This window comes from Anas platyrhynchos, chromosome 20, assembly GCF_047663525.1.
Source record: "Anas platyrhynchos isolate ZD024472 breed Pekin duck chromosome 20, IASCAAS_PekinDuck_T2T, whole genome shotgun sequence".
Classification (NCBI taxonomy): Eukaryota; Metazoa; Chordata; class Aves; order Anseriformes; family Anatidae; genus Anas; species Anas platyrhynchos.
In genome coordinates, this window is record NC_092606.1 from 11,203,576 (window position 1) to 11,220,951 (window position 17,376).

General features: G+C 47.7%; 2 protein-coding genes across 14 annotated transcripts in view; both read left to right on the plus strand.

Moving 5' to 3' along the window:
- The window catches only part of TSPOAP1 (TSPO associated protein 1), a 68,843-nt gene extending 64,479 nt beyond the window's left edge, over positions 1-4,364 (plus strand). For all 11 annotated transcript variants that reach the window (XM_038165667.2, XM_027446022.3, XM_038165664.2 and 8 more), the window contains one exon: positions 3,008-4,364. In XM_038165667.2, the coding sequence (XP_038021595.2) occupies positions 3,008-3,223 (216 nt within the window). In that variant the 3' untranslated portion in view covers positions 3,224-4,364. The remainder of the gene's footprint in view (positions 1-3,007) is intronic.
- Positions 4,365-4,515: 151 nt separating this feature from the next.
- LOC101801315 (myeloperoxidase) overlaps positions 4,516-17,376 on the plus strand; it is a 35,434-nt gene continuing 22,573 nt past the window's right edge. For 2 of the 3 annotated variants that reach the window (XM_072026238.1, XM_013096131.5), the window contains exons 1-6: positions 4,516-10,373; positions 11,792-11,885; positions 12,854-13,029; positions 14,177-14,300; positions 15,167-15,296; positions 16,429-16,635. In XM_072026238.1, the coding sequence (XP_071882339.1) occupies positions 10,091-10,373; positions 11,792-11,885; positions 12,854-13,029; positions 14,177-14,300; positions 15,167-15,296; positions 16,429-16,635 (1,014 nt within the window). In that variant the 5' untranslated portion in view covers positions 4,516-10,090. The remainder of the gene's footprint in view (positions 10,374-11,791; positions 11,886-12,853; positions 13,030-14,176; positions 14,301-15,166; positions 15,297-16,428; positions 16,636-17,376) is intronic. The other variant, XM_013096132.5, reaches the window with a different exon arrangement.

Sequence of the window (17,376 nt, forward strand, 5' to 3'; positions counted from 1 at the left end):
GTTCTTGCTTGTAGTTTGACAGGCTGGTTTGGGGCTCTGCTATCAAGTCCAGCTTCAAACCCTCTGGTGGCAGATCTTTACCTGCCAAGTTAGTTCTGTATTAAAGAGAAGCCACGTTCTGCACATGAAGTACAGTTTGGAACAATTATCTGGTGGTTTTGGGGACCATGATGGGACTGTAGTAGTACTGGATATTCAGGTTTAGAAAAGACCTGCTTTGAAATTCAGCCTTGCCATTCTACCACTGTTCAAGCACCTGAGCAACAAGAACCTCATGTAGCCATTGCAGAAATCCTGCTCAGGCTGAGCACCCATGTTCAGTCTGTGTTTTTTTTTCACTTCTTGAAATGCCCCCATACACCATCAACTTAAGAAAGTAGCAACACTTAGTCCCTAAAACCAACCTAGTCTGGATAATTGTTCTGTCTGACAATTTTGGGGTTGGGGGGTGAGACCCCTGGTTTTGGGTGGCAGTGGGAGGAGATCTGTGGTTTTTCTTCCTTTCAAACATTGTTTTCCAGAAGTTATACAAGTCAATAATACTAGAGAGAGCATTGAAAAGTGTCTCCTGAAAACTAACGTGACTCTTCAGTTTATCAACCCCAATAGCTTTATCAGGATCTTCACAGAATCACAGAATGGTTTGGGTTGGAAGGACCTTTAAAGATCATCTAATTCTAACCCCCCTGTTCTGGTCAGGTACACCTCCCACTAGATCAGGTTGCTTAAAGCCCCATCCAACCTGGCCTTGAACACTTCCAGGGATGGGGCATCCACAGCTTGCCAGAGCAGTTTTTCCTTTAAGTTTCTCTTAGAGAAGAATCCCTTGTTTTTCTTGTTACTTGTATCTGACCAGATGAATCTGTGAACTGGTTCTGTTGTTTTTCTGCCATACAAAGACCTGTGAGAATATCTGCACATACTTGTGTGTGAGTGCCTCTGTGTATAAAGATCTGCATGGGCATCGTGTACCATAGCTGGAAATAAGAAGGACTTGCAGCCACAAAGGCTGGAAACTGCTAGTCATTTCCTTTTAACCGTTTGATGTTTGATAATTATATTGATACTGTGCTATTCTTATTACAGTAAATAACTGTGTCATTCATGAATTGATCTGGGTACCTGCCGCTCATTTTGCCTGCAGTTTTTCATGCCTAGCTCAGCAGGAGAAAGTGTGTAAGGTTTGTTGGGCCCCTTCAGATCTGCCCTAAAACTGTTTCACTTTGCCTGATAAATGTTATCCAGCAGTGCATGGGCTCCAAGCCTTTGCTGCCCTGGCTGTGCAGGGACCTTTACATTGCCCCCACATCTTCTGGTTCTGCTAAGCCAGACAGACCAAGGTGTGAACTTCATATGGAAGGTTGTTTCACAGCAGCATATTGTTCTACAGGAGGAGCAGAAATCACAGCTACTTTTCACGTTCTTCATCACAGAGGAGGTGGGCTGCTGAAACAGCCATGGGGTGATAGAGTGGGGCTGCATTTGCTTGTAACCTTAGGAAACTTTAAATAAGTGAACCGACAGCACATAAAGTCCTATAGCTATGGCAGTGATGGTATGTCTGTGCATCTGCTTCATTCAGCAGTGTTCACCAGGAGCACTATGGGACCAGAGCACATCTACTCCTGCCAGTGAGCTACAAGCAGCTGCTGCTGTGGTTCTGACACATTTCATCTGCAGGGCTCGTCTTTGCTCTTCAGCAGTGCTTCCTCCCTGGGTGGGGCATCCTTCTGCCTTTGTTACTAACTCAGTTTCCCTGATGGAGCTGTGGCTGCTTACAGATCCTTAATGAGTATGCACTCAACTCTCCCTGACTTAGTGGGACCCAAGCAGAGCCAATATTTCAACCTGCCAAGGGGGCTCTTCCTTGGCACAGCTCTAGCACATGTCATGGGTTCTGGGGACTGCCAAGGTAGGATATACAGCAGGGAGTCTAGAAAATTAGTTCTCTGTCAGGCACACGAAAGCTGTGTGGAAGAGAAGGCAGTGGGACAAGGGCTCTCCTAGGCTTCAGCAACCCAGAACCTCTTCCCTGGTGAACTTGGCAACTTCTTGGGAAAGTGTGCCATGCCAGAGCAGAAGTGGTCACAATCCATACACCGAGGAAGAGGAGATTGTGTAAAGCAGAAGTCTTCTGCCAGAAACTGACCTTACATCAGCATGTTCTGAAAAGAAAGCTGAACCCAGGACCGGGGCACTTTGTGATTTCCAAAAGGAGCAGCATACAGTGAATCATTTGGAGCTGTAGATCCTAGTTAATATTCTGAAATACTCAGGTTGCTTAAGAACACAGGTTGCTTTGTGCCACATGATTCAAGACTTCCCTGTGTCCTGCTCCATCACCACGTTCTTGTTTTTTTTTCCATTGCTGGAACCGTTGGAGAGAATCAGACATGCTTTCTGCCCCTCCTGTAATTAGATTTGATGGATGCGGAGCAGCCTTGCAAGGGTCTAAATTTCTGACCCTGACAGAGCACAGTCACTGTTACAGAAGCCTCCCAGCTTAGCCAGCCTACTTGAACTTCTGAGGTCTTGCACAGCCCTTGTTCTTACCGGGTTGTTTTTCTTAATGGCCTATCCCAGAGTGTGCCGGGAGCCCACCAGTCTCCCCTGGCCGCAAGCAGCCAGCAGGCATAATGGGATGCATCGTTACCTTTCTATCTTTGCACTGAGAAGGTGCTTAATGTAGTATTTTCAGCTGTGAAGCAACATCTTTCAAGAGGTCCTCAGTGGAGGCATTTCTGATGTTGCCCAAAGTTAAAGTCCAAAGTTAACGGATTTTGGAATATCTGAGGTCAGGCAGTGTGTTGGGAGTATAAAACGCTTTACTGGAAACTTCCTAACTGATTCTGCAGCTGCACAAAGGAGCTGAGCCTTGCAGGTTGTGGGACAGACTGGTGGGGAGAATGCAGGGTTCTCTGGCTGAGGTTTGTGTGGGCATCATGTCCTTCTTCAAGTCTAACTTCTACTTTCTCTTTTTTTTTTTTCTTTCTCTTTTCCTGCTCAGTTAAATACAGATGGATCTGTTGATCAAAGCGACTCCTCACCAACTCCTCCTACTGAACCACCTTCCTGCCTTGCCACAGGCGAGCAGTGTCCAGAGCAGGCATCGCTGGCTATTCTCAAATGCAGTGATTTACCTGGTCAGAGTAAAAAGAAGAGAGGCTTCTTCTTCAAAGGAAAAAAGCTCTTCAAAAAACTTGGGTCCAGTAAGAAAAACTAATAAAGGATTTACTGTTAGGTGTAGGCTGCCTGTGCAGTCCACACAGGCACTGAAAATTGAGGAGAAGCCCTCTGCAATAAGCTGATTAGAGTATTTTCATAGGGGAAAAGTGTATATTGAATAGAGAAAACTCTTCAGTGGGTCTGTGAGCTGTGGTCTCTGATGAGAGCCCACTGGCAGTGACTCTGAACAGTGTCACAGCACTGAGGTGTGTGAGGCCTCAGCTCTAGGATAAAGCTAACTCCACATTAGTGTGTCCTGCTCCATGCAGCCCTCAATGCACCAATTCCCTGTAAATATTTTAATTTTAAAAATATATTCTGACTGTAAGTTAGCTAAATGGCTTTTCCCAGCAAAGCCCCAGCCCCTTAGGAAGAGCTCCCTTGTACTACACCCCTTGGTATTTCTCTGGTCCAAAGGAGGTTGTGTCAAGTCCTTCACTTCCTGCAAAGAAAAATTGCACTCTTCTGTTGCTGTGAACCCTCTTTGCTGTCTCTGGGCTGAAAAGTGAGTTATTTGTACTGTAAATATGCAGCTGTGCCTAGGAGCATCCCACACTGCCTCAGTCATGTTTCAGCGTGAGGATTCCTTTCCAACCTTAATGATTCTATGATTCCCGTGGAGGAAGGAGCGATACCCAGAAGGGGGTCGATACTTCCACTTGTAGCGTGGGCTGCTGTAAGCTGCTCTTGGCTGGTTCACCTTGACCACACACTGGCTGGGGACTCCGCCTTATTTATTTATTTATTTATTTGTTTGTTTGTTTGTTTATTTATTTATTTATTTATTTTGTCCGACTCATTCACAGTTTTATTTGGCTGTTTCAGTGGGCTGCTCCTCAGTTGGAGCTTGGATGGAGCGTAGAGCTGGGGATGGAGAGTTTGCAGCTATTTTCATATGAGATGTGTTCCTTCAGTTAAGACACATCCCTTCCTAAGCCACGGAGAGTTTTGTACGACATGGTTTCTACCCTTTTCAGTGTTTCTTTCTTTGCATGTTTCAATGGGGTACATGTTTTGAGAAAGACAGTTACGTGAGGTATGTGAATTATGCCAGCACAGTGTCCGCAAGTGTTGGTGATAAGGTATGTTTTTATTTAATATCAAATTTTATTATAATAAAGTCTATTTTCACAAAAATACATTTTCCTTAAAAAAGCAAAAGATTCATTGTTGCTTATTTGGGGGGTGGAAGTGTGGTATGTTTGATATGACAGTGTACCACTATTTTACTTGGTGGACACAGTCATAAAGTTGCTTTAGCTATGAATGCTTGCAAGGTTTTCTTAGAATATCTGAAGCAGACGTAAGTGATGATGGTCCTCAGCAACCTAGTATTAAGGCCTGCTGGGTCTCTTTTGAGTCCCGAAAACATGTCAGACCCCATGTCTCCTCTGCCGTGGAGTTTTCCTCCCCTGACAGTTGTGACACTACCTATAGAGCTACAAAGGGTATAATTGTGTTAGAGAGTTTACAGAGGAGGGCAACACAGATGGTGAAAGGGCACGGCATAGGAGGAGCAGTTGATGTGGCTTGGTTTGTTCAGCTTAAAGAAGAGAAGGCACAGGGGTGACCTCATGGCGGCCTACATCTTCCTCACCAGGGGGAGCGGAGGGGCAGGCACTGATCTCTTCTCTCTGGTGCCCAGTGAGAGGACCTGAGGGAACAGCAGGAAGCTGCCTCAGGGCAGGCTCAGACAGGAGCTGTTGGGAAAAGGCTCTTCACCAGGAGGCTTGTCAGGCACTGGAACAGGCTCCCCACGGAAGCGGTCACAGCACCAAAACTGCCAGAGGTCCAGAAGTGCTTGCACAAGGCTCTCAGACATACGGCTTAATTTTCAGGTAGTTTTGCGTGGAGCCACGAGTTGGACTCGATGATCCTGGTGGGTCCCTTCCAACTTGGGATAATTTTTGATTCTGTGATTCTAATCTTGGTAGCTAGTGCTGCCTGAAGTACCCTCCATGCTGTAACTTACCTTCCACTTACCCTGCCTGGAGGAAGTTGGTTGCTGTTCTAACTGAATTTACCATCTGCAGTTTCCTAAGCAAGTCATTTGAGGTCTTTTGAAAGAAACTGTCTGTTCTTGCACTTACCAGTTAATCAGGGGACTAACGGAAGAACAACGTCCTTAGATAAACAGCAGCTGTAACGTTTTGGTGTCTGCCCAGAGCTGGTGCCTGCAGGATGGCTCACTCGCTCTGGTACTGCCTTCATACCTCACAAGGTGAATGTTGTTTCCCTGCTCGCCAGGCGTGTGCTGGGCTGCATGCTACCAAATCACAGTTATATACACAGACTCCCATTGCATAGTGGAGTCATGCTAATTCAGTTGGATCCCCCAACACCAGGCAGGCTTTACAGCAAAGCTGAGAGGAGTCCTGAGAAAGGTTTAAGACCTTTAGGTCTTGGTAGGTTAAAAAAATAAATACAAGAAACAAAACAATTCTGCTTTGCACTTTTGGATTTGAATTGCTGCACTGTATCCCAGGTGTTGATGACACTCTTGGTGACATCCAAAGCTCTGGTTTCTTTCTCTGCCAAACTGTGCCCTTCCTTAGGTACTTCCCTTCAGTCTAGATCTGGATGCAAATGCAGCCAATGGTCACCTGGGGACTGGTGTCCTCTACTGACTTAGGAGTTGCTCCTGTTTCTGATTTTGTGCATACTCATTAAGAGCTGCCTAACAGGGATGTCTACGGTTCCATTCCTGGGCTTTTGGTGACCATTTACTGCATGCATATTCTCTTTCGCTTGGCAGCTCCAGTATGCTCTTCACTTCTGGTAGGCACATCATCACTGGCAACACCAAGCAGATTTGTTAGCAGACAATACTGGCACTGGACACACATCCTCAACAAATTAAAGTAGAGAATAAGTTGGGAAGGCAGAAAGGCCAGTGGACAGAATCTGTATTTTTAAAAGTTATTTCTTCAGGAAATTTACTTAGTGTCTTCTCAGAATTGAGATAAAATATCAATGTGTAGTTGCCCATAGTTCCCAAGATGGAGTGCCTGAGTTCTGACAAGTTTCTGAGTTTACAAAACTTTCTCCAGAAGAACAAGACTTGGGTCAGCTTTTTACAGACTTCAAGCAACACAAGAGTTGAATACTCTTGCACAGCTCTTACTTAAGACCTGTAAAACCTGAAGATGTCTAGTATGCAGGTAAGAGCTTGACCTGGGCTTGTGGATCACGGCCATGGTCCCAGAGAGTGAGGGAGGCAGTGTGTGTCTCTGGGTAGGATGGAGGGTGCATGGGGAATGGGATCATCTGTCCCAACAATCCACTTACTGTAGTCAGGATGTGAGCTTGCTTATTGTGGGGTTCCTGACTGCTCTTGGTCCAGATATTTGGTTAAAAACAGAGAAATGCACTAGGTGCATGAAGCTTTTCTCAGTCCTCAGCAGTCCAGTTGTTTGTCAGTGCTGCTGGGCCTGCTGCACTGTCAAGGAAATGCCTGAAAGACTCGATGGAAAAGCAGCTTTTTCTGACAGATTTTCTACCTGAGGACTGGAAAGAGGGGTGATATTTTTCAGGTTCTTTCATGAGGATATAATTGGCTTTATATAAAGGTGCTGTTTTGTCAGAAAGCCATCTGCAGTCAGAAGGGCTTTGCCTGGCAGTTTTGAGGAGCCCATAACTTGACAGAACTGCTGTAAAAGCAGTCAAATCCTTTCCTGCTCACTGGAGCTGCACCATTGGAGCTCAGCAGTTGGGACTGCAAGCACAGATGGAGAAGAGCACCGCTGCTCATTAGAGCTACACCTGGTGGGAGAGCATCCTGATCCAGATGTGGATCTGATCTGGATCAATCCAGAAGGAGATTGAACCACAGACTTTAGAGGAGCCTCCCAACTGAAAATCTTCTATAAAACTGTCACTTTGGCATAGTTCAAAATTGAGCTGTGGTGGTCCAAAGCAGGCCCAACCAGGAGGGTTTGCCTCATGACAAACTCAGCGCTACAGAGCTTGCTCCATCAGTGGTGCAAACCTCCACCTAGGACAATCGTCACCATTGTGTTTTTCAGTAGGAGCACTTGGAGTCCTGTAGTGATGTGGAGATGCCTGGTGCTTTGATCTGACCACCTCATGGTCAACAGAAACATGCTTCCTGTGGACTCTGCCTGGGCAAGCAGGCAAACAAGCAGCTGGAATGTAAACCTCTGCTCTGAGGTGACATTGCTTGAGCTAACGTTCATTTTTTTACTCTAGAGAAGCAGCACACAGTGTCTCCTTTGCAGGTGAAGGTGCTGAGCACAAGGGCTTGGCACTTGCAGTGATACTTGGCAGAAGGCTTGTACAGAGAGGCCCAGATACATGGCTGGTCCCACACATGGCCATCTGGCAGCAGGTCCACAGTCTCCATGGCAAGGGAACACTGAAGAGACAAAGCCTCTCTCAAAACCTCCCACTATCAAGATTTCTAAAGCAGTTTTAAGAGCAATTAAGTAAGTTCCTTATTATGAAATGCAATTATCAGCACAGATGTGCACTAACTGTCTCACTAGCCTTTGAAAAATCCTTATCCCCTTCTAACCAGTGAGCTACATGATACAGCAAAATAAGCACAGAGATAATGGCTTCAGCAAGCTTCCAGCTCTGCCCCTTTGCACAAGAGTAGTGCTGCTCTCGTTGTGCAAGCAGCTGATGGTGGTGGCTCAGGGAGAGGTACTTTGCTTCTGTCTCTGACAAGCTGAGTGCACAGGAAGGTGTGGCGTGGTGTGGGGGCACCTCCTGAGGCTCTGGTCCAACCCCTGCCCACAGCAGGGCTACCTCTGAGGCCAGGGAGGATGCTCAGGGTCTTCTCCAAGTGAGAACCAAGGGTGGAGAACCAACCACTTTCCTGAGACCCGGCCCAGCACTGCACCACCCTTGTGGTTGTTTTTATTAAGTCCAACAGGAATTTCTTTTGCAGCAAACATGCCCATTGCCTCCTGTCCTTTCTCTGTGCACTTCTGAAAAGACTCCTGCTCCATAATCCTTCCATGATACAGCTGAATCCAACAGTGGGGTTCTTCTGAGCCTTCTCCCCACCCAGCTGACTAAAACTGGCTAAATCAGTTCTTGTTGTATGTCTTGTGCTCTAGATGCACAAGGTTTTGATTTCACTCCAGTTAATCAAAAGCTGTCTCAGACAAGCAACTGCAGAACAGGACACTGCTCCAAGAGCAGCCTCACCTGTGACTCATTGCAAGGCTGGCAATTGGCTTTGCAGATTTTCTTTAAGGGTATAGTGCCACCTGTGTAGTCCAGCTTTGAGGACACAAGTATGTGTTGAGCTGCTGCTGGAGGCACTGTACCACCACTGCAGTTCCTAGTAGGCCCCATGCAGGGAAGAGTTAAACAGATGTTCATTTAACCTGGTGAACACCGGCAGAGACTTGATTGTTCTCAAACTGTAACTGCTGATCCAGGGAGTTTATGGTTAGGAGAAGTACAACTGCAATAAACCCCCAGTTAGTGGGGAGCTGAGTGCTGGTGAGCAGCTCCCTTGCTTCTACACACAGCAGCTTGTTTGCCTGTCTAGCAGTATTCCATTTCCCTGCATCATCAGCACAGCTGTAAGATGGTGAGGATTTGTCCATCAGCTGGATGTGCACGCAGACAGAGGGGCTTTGTACGGTGGAAGAGCTGCTGCTTTGCCAGGTGAGCTCCCAGGAGTACAATGGCAATTTGGACAAGGGTGAAACCCCTGTGTGAGCTACCCAGAGCTTGAGATGTGCATACTGGAGGTTGGTGCATTCCTGCTGCATGTTCAGCCCATCAGCCAGGTGCCCCCTCCTGATGTTCCTGCCTGTGGGGCTCTAGGAGTGATGTTCATGGGCCTTTCCACACCACAGCAGGAACACAAGGCAGGGCAGGGAGGTGTGACGGGGAGTGATGAGCAAAGCAGACATTCCTTACAGCTGGTGGCTCCATTGATACTTACGAGACTTTTTTTTTTCAACCTTTAAGAGCAGCAAAGGATAAAGAACACCATGGGGAAAGGACGCCTGTCCTTGTAGGACATCCCCAGGGGGGAATTCAAGACTCCTGAACTACTGCAAAGTACTACCTTATGTCTCTCCCCCACCAAAACCACGCAGAAGCGCTGCTAGAGCAACAGGCTGTGTGTCCAGCTGGGTGTGCAGAACTACTCGCCTTGTGCGCAGGAGCCCCCTGCTATGGAGCTGGGGTGGGAAGCAGCACTGTGGAGAGTCACTGAGCCCTGTGGGTCAGCCCAGATAGCCTGGCACAGATAACAGCCTGCTGTAGATAACAGCCTGGTGCAGATAACAGCCTGGCACAGATAAAAGCGTGTCCGTGGGGGGAGCCGTGGTGAGGACAGCAGAAGACAGCAGGTGAGAGCCTGGCACAATGCATGCTTGCTTTTGCTTTCACAGACCACTTACTTCCACACTGCGGATGGGGAGCCGGGGCTGTGCTTAGCTGAGGTCTGAGCTTCCCCACCTCTCCCAAGGGACCCCAGAGCCTCTCTCTGCCCCACTACCCAGTGCAGCTGGAGGCTAGCAAGGATGAGGCTGGACCATGCTGCTGTTGTTGCAGGGAGTTCCCCCATGGGGAATGGGTTTTACTCTGAATTTTAAGGTGAATGCTGTGCTGCCTTTGCTTGGTACCTACCTTGCTCCATGGTGGGTGCCTAATGATGCTCCATTGGCAGCACCCACAGCTCTGGGCTCTGCTTCTGATAGAGCCAATTGCTTTGGGGTGGCCTTGCTCCATGCTGGAGGGAGGTGAGGGGTCAGTTTTGGGCAAAACATCCCAAATCTCTGCGTGCAGAAGACCTTGCAGACTGATCTCTCTTTTCCACCCCCACCCCAGCTGAATAACCAGTGGCAGCTCTCCTAACCCTGCACAAACTCGCTGCATGATCAGGGCAGCTGCTGGGCTCTCTTGCTGTCCTCCAGCTACTCCAAAGGATTTGAGTCTGTTTTTAAAATACAGCTGGGGAAATAATTGTCCATCTGCTTCTGGGCTTTTGTATAGACATGGGGGAGCTGCTAGGGACTTGCTGCTCATAATCAGGTCCGTGGCTTCTCAGTTTTCTTCACTTCTTGCACTTTTTTTTGCAGGGATGAAGGCAGAAATCCTCTTCCCAGGGTTGCTGGTGGTCCTAATCCTGTTCCAGGCACATGTATCTTCTTCCTATGGTATTGTTCTGTTCTTGTGTTTTGCAGATCAGGGTCTTGTATGTTCTGAGTGGGAAAAACAATGAAGTCAGGTCTAGGAGAATCTGAATTATTCTCTTTTAAGCAGCTGAGCCCCAAAGAGAGGTCAGAAAAAAACATTGCCAGTTTGTATCTACTGTGCCAGCAATCCTGACAGCTTCAGGTGTTTACCAGTTAATTTCCTATCTGATTTCTTAAAATCACATTATAGGAGAAGTCAGCTCTCAGAACAGCTCCATCCCCACGGTACAGAGGTCCTCCCACCCCACACGCTTTGCAAAGTGTCCCCTGGGAGCGCAGTTTGGCTCTGCCGGGCTGCAGTGCTAGTAGCTCCATCATGCATCATCTTTTTTAGGGAGGCTGAAAACTGAACTAATTTCTGTTCCAGTGCTGATTTACCCTTCCAAAACCTGTAGAGACCTCTGCTTGTTAACTCATGATTTTAAATCATTATGGAAAACACATGCCAGACCTTGAATTTATCTCATATGGTGGTTCAGGCAATAATTTTTCTCTCCAAGATTGAAAAAGAGGTGAACTCTGGGTTGGTCATGGCAGGCAGTTAAAAGAATCTTGGGAGAATCTGGAGACTTTTTTTTTCTTTTTTTTCTTTTTTTTTTTTTTTCCATTTGTGTTGATTTCTGAAGCTGTAGGAAAAAGATCCCACTCAGGGATCAAGTGGGATAGCAGGGGCTTTTCCTCTTGCTCTGTAACCCCCAGCCAGCTGATGATGGGGACCAAGTCCATTTCTGGGAGCTCCCCAGAGCATGAGGGGAAGTGATGAGAGTGGGAAGAGAGCAGGGGGTTGCAGGAGACTGGAGAAAGTAGTGGGGAAATCGGCATGAGCATCCATCCGCCTTGAGACATGGGGATATATAGGATCTTTTGCCAGTTGGTGCCATAGGTGTGTTGGAAAACGTGGCTATACCCATTCTATTTTACAAGTGTTGGGGAATGAAGACAATGATGTGAAAAAAACGGAAATGAGAGCTTTTAATGCTGAGCTGTTTGACATGGCAGCCAGAGGTATCTGTGCAAGCTGTGATGGCTGTAGTCATATAAATAAAATAAATGACAATAATTGGGATTGCAAAATATTTTATAGAAATAGCAACTTCTCCCCCATAAAGCAACAGGAAGGATCATGCCTACATCTCTCACATGGCTATCTGAAGCCTCCACCGATGGAGAGACCCTTTCCATGTTTGAGGAATGTAGTCATGCACAGATGTCTGTCTCCCTCTCCAGAGAGAGTAGCAGCAATTGCTTCCAGCACTGCAGTGCAAATATCCCTAGGTGCTGGTGGCACAAAGAGACACCCACTGCGGCACAGGGAAGCTCTGACGTGACTAGGCATGGGACAGTGTTCTCACCTCTGTTTTTTCCATTCCCCTAATGAGATCTGTCCAAGGAGCTGTCAGACGCATCCCTCCTGAGCAGCGTGCTTGAAGCCAAGAAGATCGTGGATTCAGCCTACAAGGACACACGTGACCGGTAAGAGTTGGGCTTGGGCACAGCTGTCTCATGTGCACGAGCCATAGCCTGGTCTCCTCTGTCACATTCTGGAGGGTCACAGCCTCAAGGGGGTGTCCAGTCTACTCTTCGTATACCCTTGTGGTTTCCCCACCCATCCTTTGCTGCCTGCTCTCATCCTTGGATCCTCAACTGTGTCTCTGCAGAGGGCCTGGCTCTTCGCATCCTGCAGCTGGTAGTGCTGCCTTGTGTATATTGGCTTCCCCCAATTTTGCACCACATCTCCAGTCCGTGGTGTCACTCATAGCTGGAACAGTATTCTCCCTGCCCTCCCTCCCTGCTGAGTATTGCGTGGTCTGTTTCATCCCTTGGGAAGGTCCTGAGGAGGGCTGGAGCCAGCACAGAATCTTGCTTATTCGTAGTTTTTCACCCCCTGTGGAGGACGCAAACCACTGTAGTTTGTACATTTGCTGATGACTCCAGCTTCTACCACTATGGTGTGAGAACATATGGCTTCCGACTGACCTATATACCTCCTCTTTCTGTTGCCATCTGTTGAAAACCCCTCACTGGCTTAGGAACCCTCCATCTGATAGCTTTTCAGGGCTCCAGCAGCATTAAGACAGGGTGACATGGAGATGCTTGGGACCTCTGGATGGAGACAGTCACCTGCAGGCATTTATTAGTTGGAGAACAGTTGAGTGAGGTTTGGTTGCCTCAAAGATGTAAAGATCTGAGAGCTCTGATGTTTTCTGGCAGGTTGGAGAGATTGCCTTCCTGCACCCACCCTGCTCCTCTGCAGAGGGTGGCAGGAGCAGTCTGCTCTCTTCCAGCTGCTGTGCAGGGTGGTAGGTGACTCTGCCTTTGTTGGCAATTCCAACTCTTAACATGGCAGATCTGGGGTGCCTGAGGCTCACGTGTGCAACCTGCAGGACTCATGGCTTTGGCCCATTTCAGTCCTGCAGAAGTTATTTTATTCTCCCTTGCAGCATAAAGAAGAACCTGGAGAATGATGTCTTGACCCCCGTAGAACTTCTGAGATATTTCAAACAGCCAGTGGCAGGGACTCGGGCTGCTGTGCGGGCTGCAGATTACATGGAAACCACCCTGACCCTTCTCAAGGAGAAGCTACGCTGGGCCGTGAAGGGGGACTTCAATGTCACAGGTCAGGGTGTCACTTTGCTGGGAGGAAGGCAGAGCAGTACTCTGCAGGACTCTGTGGGCTTTATGAGGAGGGAGGGGAAGGGATTTATGGGGGTCAGGTCTTGGATCCCTCCCACCAAAGCTGAGTGAGCTGTCCCTGTGCCACGCTGAGGCGCAGCATCCTCCAGGAAGCAGCAGTCCTTGCCTCCTGGCAAGACCACTTTGCTGAGAGCAGGAGGCACATTAGGGGCAAGCAGAGAAACAGCCCAGGGAGGCAGGCACAGGACGGCTCTTGCGATGTAAAGATAAAGTCATGGGAAAGCAAAGGGTAATTAATCTGATTGCTGCAGAAGCACTGGCAGGCCAAGATGCAAGTCACGGGGTGCTCCAACATAGCTCCAGCATGAGTGGGAGTAGGAAGAGGGAGACAGGGCTGGGTGTGCTCAGCTCCTACCTCTCCGTGCCAGGAGCCTTTCTCCTTGCCAGGGCACCCCGCATCAGCCTGAGCATGATGACAAACCATGCTGTGACCCATCCTGTTGGTGGCAGCAGCGGCTAGGAAACCTCCAAGGGACTCGGGAAGTGTGCAAGCAGCAATGGCCAAGCAGGGTTTGCCGGCTGAGCTCAGCCACTTACCTCCCATACAGGAGGAGAGCTTCGCGGTGGAAATGCAAATGGCATTCCCTTGTGCTGCCCGGCCACCCGAGGGTGCCTTCTCCGAGCAGCTTTGAGTGTGTGTTCAGTGGTGGTGAGGCACACTCCTCCCATAAGGGAAAGATTTGTAACAAACATCTTGGATGACTGTAATTGTTAGCAATTTATGGTGGAGATAAAAAGGAAGGGGAGAGGAAGGGAAAAGGACTGCTAATGCTAGAAGCTCATGCCTCTTCTGCACAGGCTTAATAATATCTAAGATTTGATCACAACTTTGGTGGTTTTAATGCTTTTCAAAGCAGAAAAAGCAATCTGCCAAAGAGCATCCTCAGCACAGGTCTGAGCAGAATGACCTTCGGTGAGCCCCTTGTGCTCCTACAGCAGAGGGTGATACAGTGGTAAAAGAAGGCGTCAAGGGTACGAGAAGGGAAACTTTTTCCTGAGCCAGGGAGACACCACAAACTCGACAGAGCCAGTGTATTCCTGTGTGTTTATCCTCCATGGTTACCTTGCAGACATGCTCACACCAGCTCAGCTGGGGATGATTTTCAAGGCAAGCGGATGTGACCAGCAGAATGAGGAAATAAACTGTGAATCTTCTGGCCGCTACCGAACGATCACTGGCAAGTGCAACAACAGGTGAGGAGGCTGTGTTAAAGGGAAGATGGATGCATAGGTCCTCCATCAGTAGGAACAGACCTATGGACCCAGAGGTGATCCACATAGGATGCCTTATTTAGGGTTTTGCAGCCCCCAGAGTTGTTTCCTAGATGTGTGAAGATTTTAATTACAGCCTTGCTTCAAGGGTTCTTGGTGTCATACATAAATGAGCTCTTTGGCCAAAATGACAACAATTCTGACCCTTCTCTCTCTGCTTTCTCCTGGGTTTTGTCTGGATCTACCACCTTGCATGGTTTCATAGTGCTTCCTGGCTTCCTAACTGGGTATACGACCTGGCTGCATGTGAACTGGGGCATGATCTGGCCATCTCCATGCCCCAGTCTGTGTCCAGGAGGAAATCTGGACACACAGGCTGGGTGCGAGCACCTTGTGCAGGTCCCATGGGTATATGGATGGACATGACTGTAACATGGAATGTAAAAACTGTTTCTTAGTACTTACAGAGTTTTCTATGGCAAACAGTGGAGGATTTTCAAAGGAACAGCACAGGAACATTCCACATCTCTCCGCTGTTGCCAAGTACGTACTAGGCAGAGCATGTCTTGGCAGCTGTGGCCATAAAACACTTTGGCCATAAAAAGCTGTGTCTCCCCTTTCTCGGGAGGAGAAAGAAATTCAGACAGGTCTGCCTGCCTACAGGATGACTTCGCCTTCAGATGTCTGTGTAAGAAGCAGGGAGAGAGCTAGCTGTGCCCTTCCATTTTCAGAAGGTGGTGGCTTCATTTGGGAGGGAGATCTAGTATCTGGGATAACAATGGGTCCCTCAGACCTGAGCCAGACCTAGTTGCACTAATATTTTTCTGTTCTTCCATTCACTGGTGCAGGAAAAACCCATTACTAGGAGCTTCAAACAGAGCCCTGGCCAGATGGTTGCCAGCAGACTATGAAGATGGTGTGTCAATTCCCCATGGGTGGACAGAAAAAAAGCGTGTCTCTGGATTCCCCTTTCCACTAGTAAGTCCTTACAAGTCTGCTAGTTAGCATCATCGTGATCAGGAGGCAGAAAGATAAATTCACCTACGTCAGGTGTCATCTGACTATATGAGAATCTCCATGGTGACCTAATGGAAATGCTTTCTCACTCCCATGCGTGGATGAAAAGCAAAGGAAAATTAATCTGATTACTGCAGAAGAAACAAAGAAAGACCTGCATGATGCTTTCTTTTAACTCAAGTGCATTTAAGCCAATATAATTTACTTTAAGGTCTGACTCAGCTTTTTATGACTTGTTTTGTGGAAGTTGTTTTGCTCTTGAATGGTCTCCTGAAAAGCAGTATGCCAGAGAATAAAATGAGCAAGAGAATCTCTGGAATAAAAGACATTGAGCTATAAATTCTGTTTATGCACCCATGGGTGAGTAATCAGTAAGGGATGTGTGTGTGGCTCTGGTGGCACCTGGCGGGGAGATGGTTTCAGGTCACTTGAGCTTGGTGCACCACCAGCAGTAATGAGGAGCAAAGATTTTCTGTGTTGTGTGCCTTATCGTCATGGTTCCTTGTGCTTCCTAACTCTGCTCTAAAGCACATTATCAGGGCTGCCCAGTTTCTCCTTTTTCTGCAGTAATAATTGAAGGAAGAGCTGATGGAGAAACGGTGACGGGACAGAGCAGAAGAAAAGAAAAAGGGTTTGGGAGAGTATCCTGTCTATGTGAGAAGCGTACCTGACCAAGGAGCATTTGAACTGTGAAGGATTATACATGTTTTAGTAACTAGAGGGAATTTACTGACAAAACCTTCAGAAATTCCTAAATACTTTTATTCCCTTGCACTTCTATTTCAAAGCAATATTTGAAAAAAATTTGCCTCTCTTTCCCAGTCTAAGAACCAGAGTATGGGTCTTTCTTAGCCACTTCCACATGTCCATTAAGGGATGCTCTTTGCCTAGAAGCTCAGAAACCTGGCTAGATTCAAGAGTACAATGCTCAGCAGAGGTCTCTCTGTAATACCTTCCAGTCAGAGGCTTTTTTTTTTTTCTAATATGACATAAAAGGAATCATTCCTTGTGATTTTTTTGTTGACAACCCTACAGATGCACCCATTCCTATAACCATTTTCTAATGCACGTGTTCTGCCTTCATCCCGTGCAGGTTCGAAAGGTGTCAAATGAGATCGTCCGTTTCCCCCCTGCGCAGCTCAAGCTGGACCAGCAGCGATCACTCATGTTCATGCAGTGGGGTCAGTTTATTGATCATGACCTTGATTTCAGTCCTGAAACCCCAGCCAGAGTCACCTTCAGTGGCAAAGTGGATTGTCACACCAGCTGTGCCAAGCAGCCCCCCTGCTTTCCCATCAAGGTACAGCCAGCCTGCCTCTTGCAGAGAAGCTGGGGACAGGGTATCAGTCCTCTGACCGGGAGGTGCTGGTGGCTCTCCCTATCCTGGCCACCAAGGAACAGCCTCACAGAGCAGGCCAAGGGGGACAGACCACTCTTTCTGAGGTGGAAGTGCTCACTCCAAGGAGCTGTCCCCAGATGTAAGCACATCCACAGCCTTTCCCTTGTTTCCAACCTTTAACCCCATCTCCTTCAAGAATATATATTTATTTCGGAGGTATAATGCAAAGACAACACAGACGGTGCCTGGGTTATAGTAAGTGTGTCAGAGATAGGGTTTGGTGGGTGTTAATGTCCCATTGGTACCCTGGAAAATGCCCATTTGATGGTTAACTGCTCTATAGTGTCTGGAATGAGGAAGTGGCGAGCACCTGTCAGCAGTGGCTAAGGCTTTGAGCTAGGAAACTCAACAGCCACATTGCAGTCTCTGCTCCAGTAAGCACACATGCACCCTGCAGCACTACTCTCCTGATTTTCAGGATGTGTTGCAGCTCTGGCTTGATCGCATACCCATATTTCCTCCCAAGGAAAACTGTGAAGGGTTGGGGCATCACTGAGTATTTGCCACATATGCATTTGAAAACACAGCCAGTGTTACAAGTGCTGGATGGCAATTGTCCACAATGTGGAGTAGATATGGACATTAGACTGCAATATAAGATAGGAACACACGAGCTTCTAAGATTTGATCTGATATGTATTT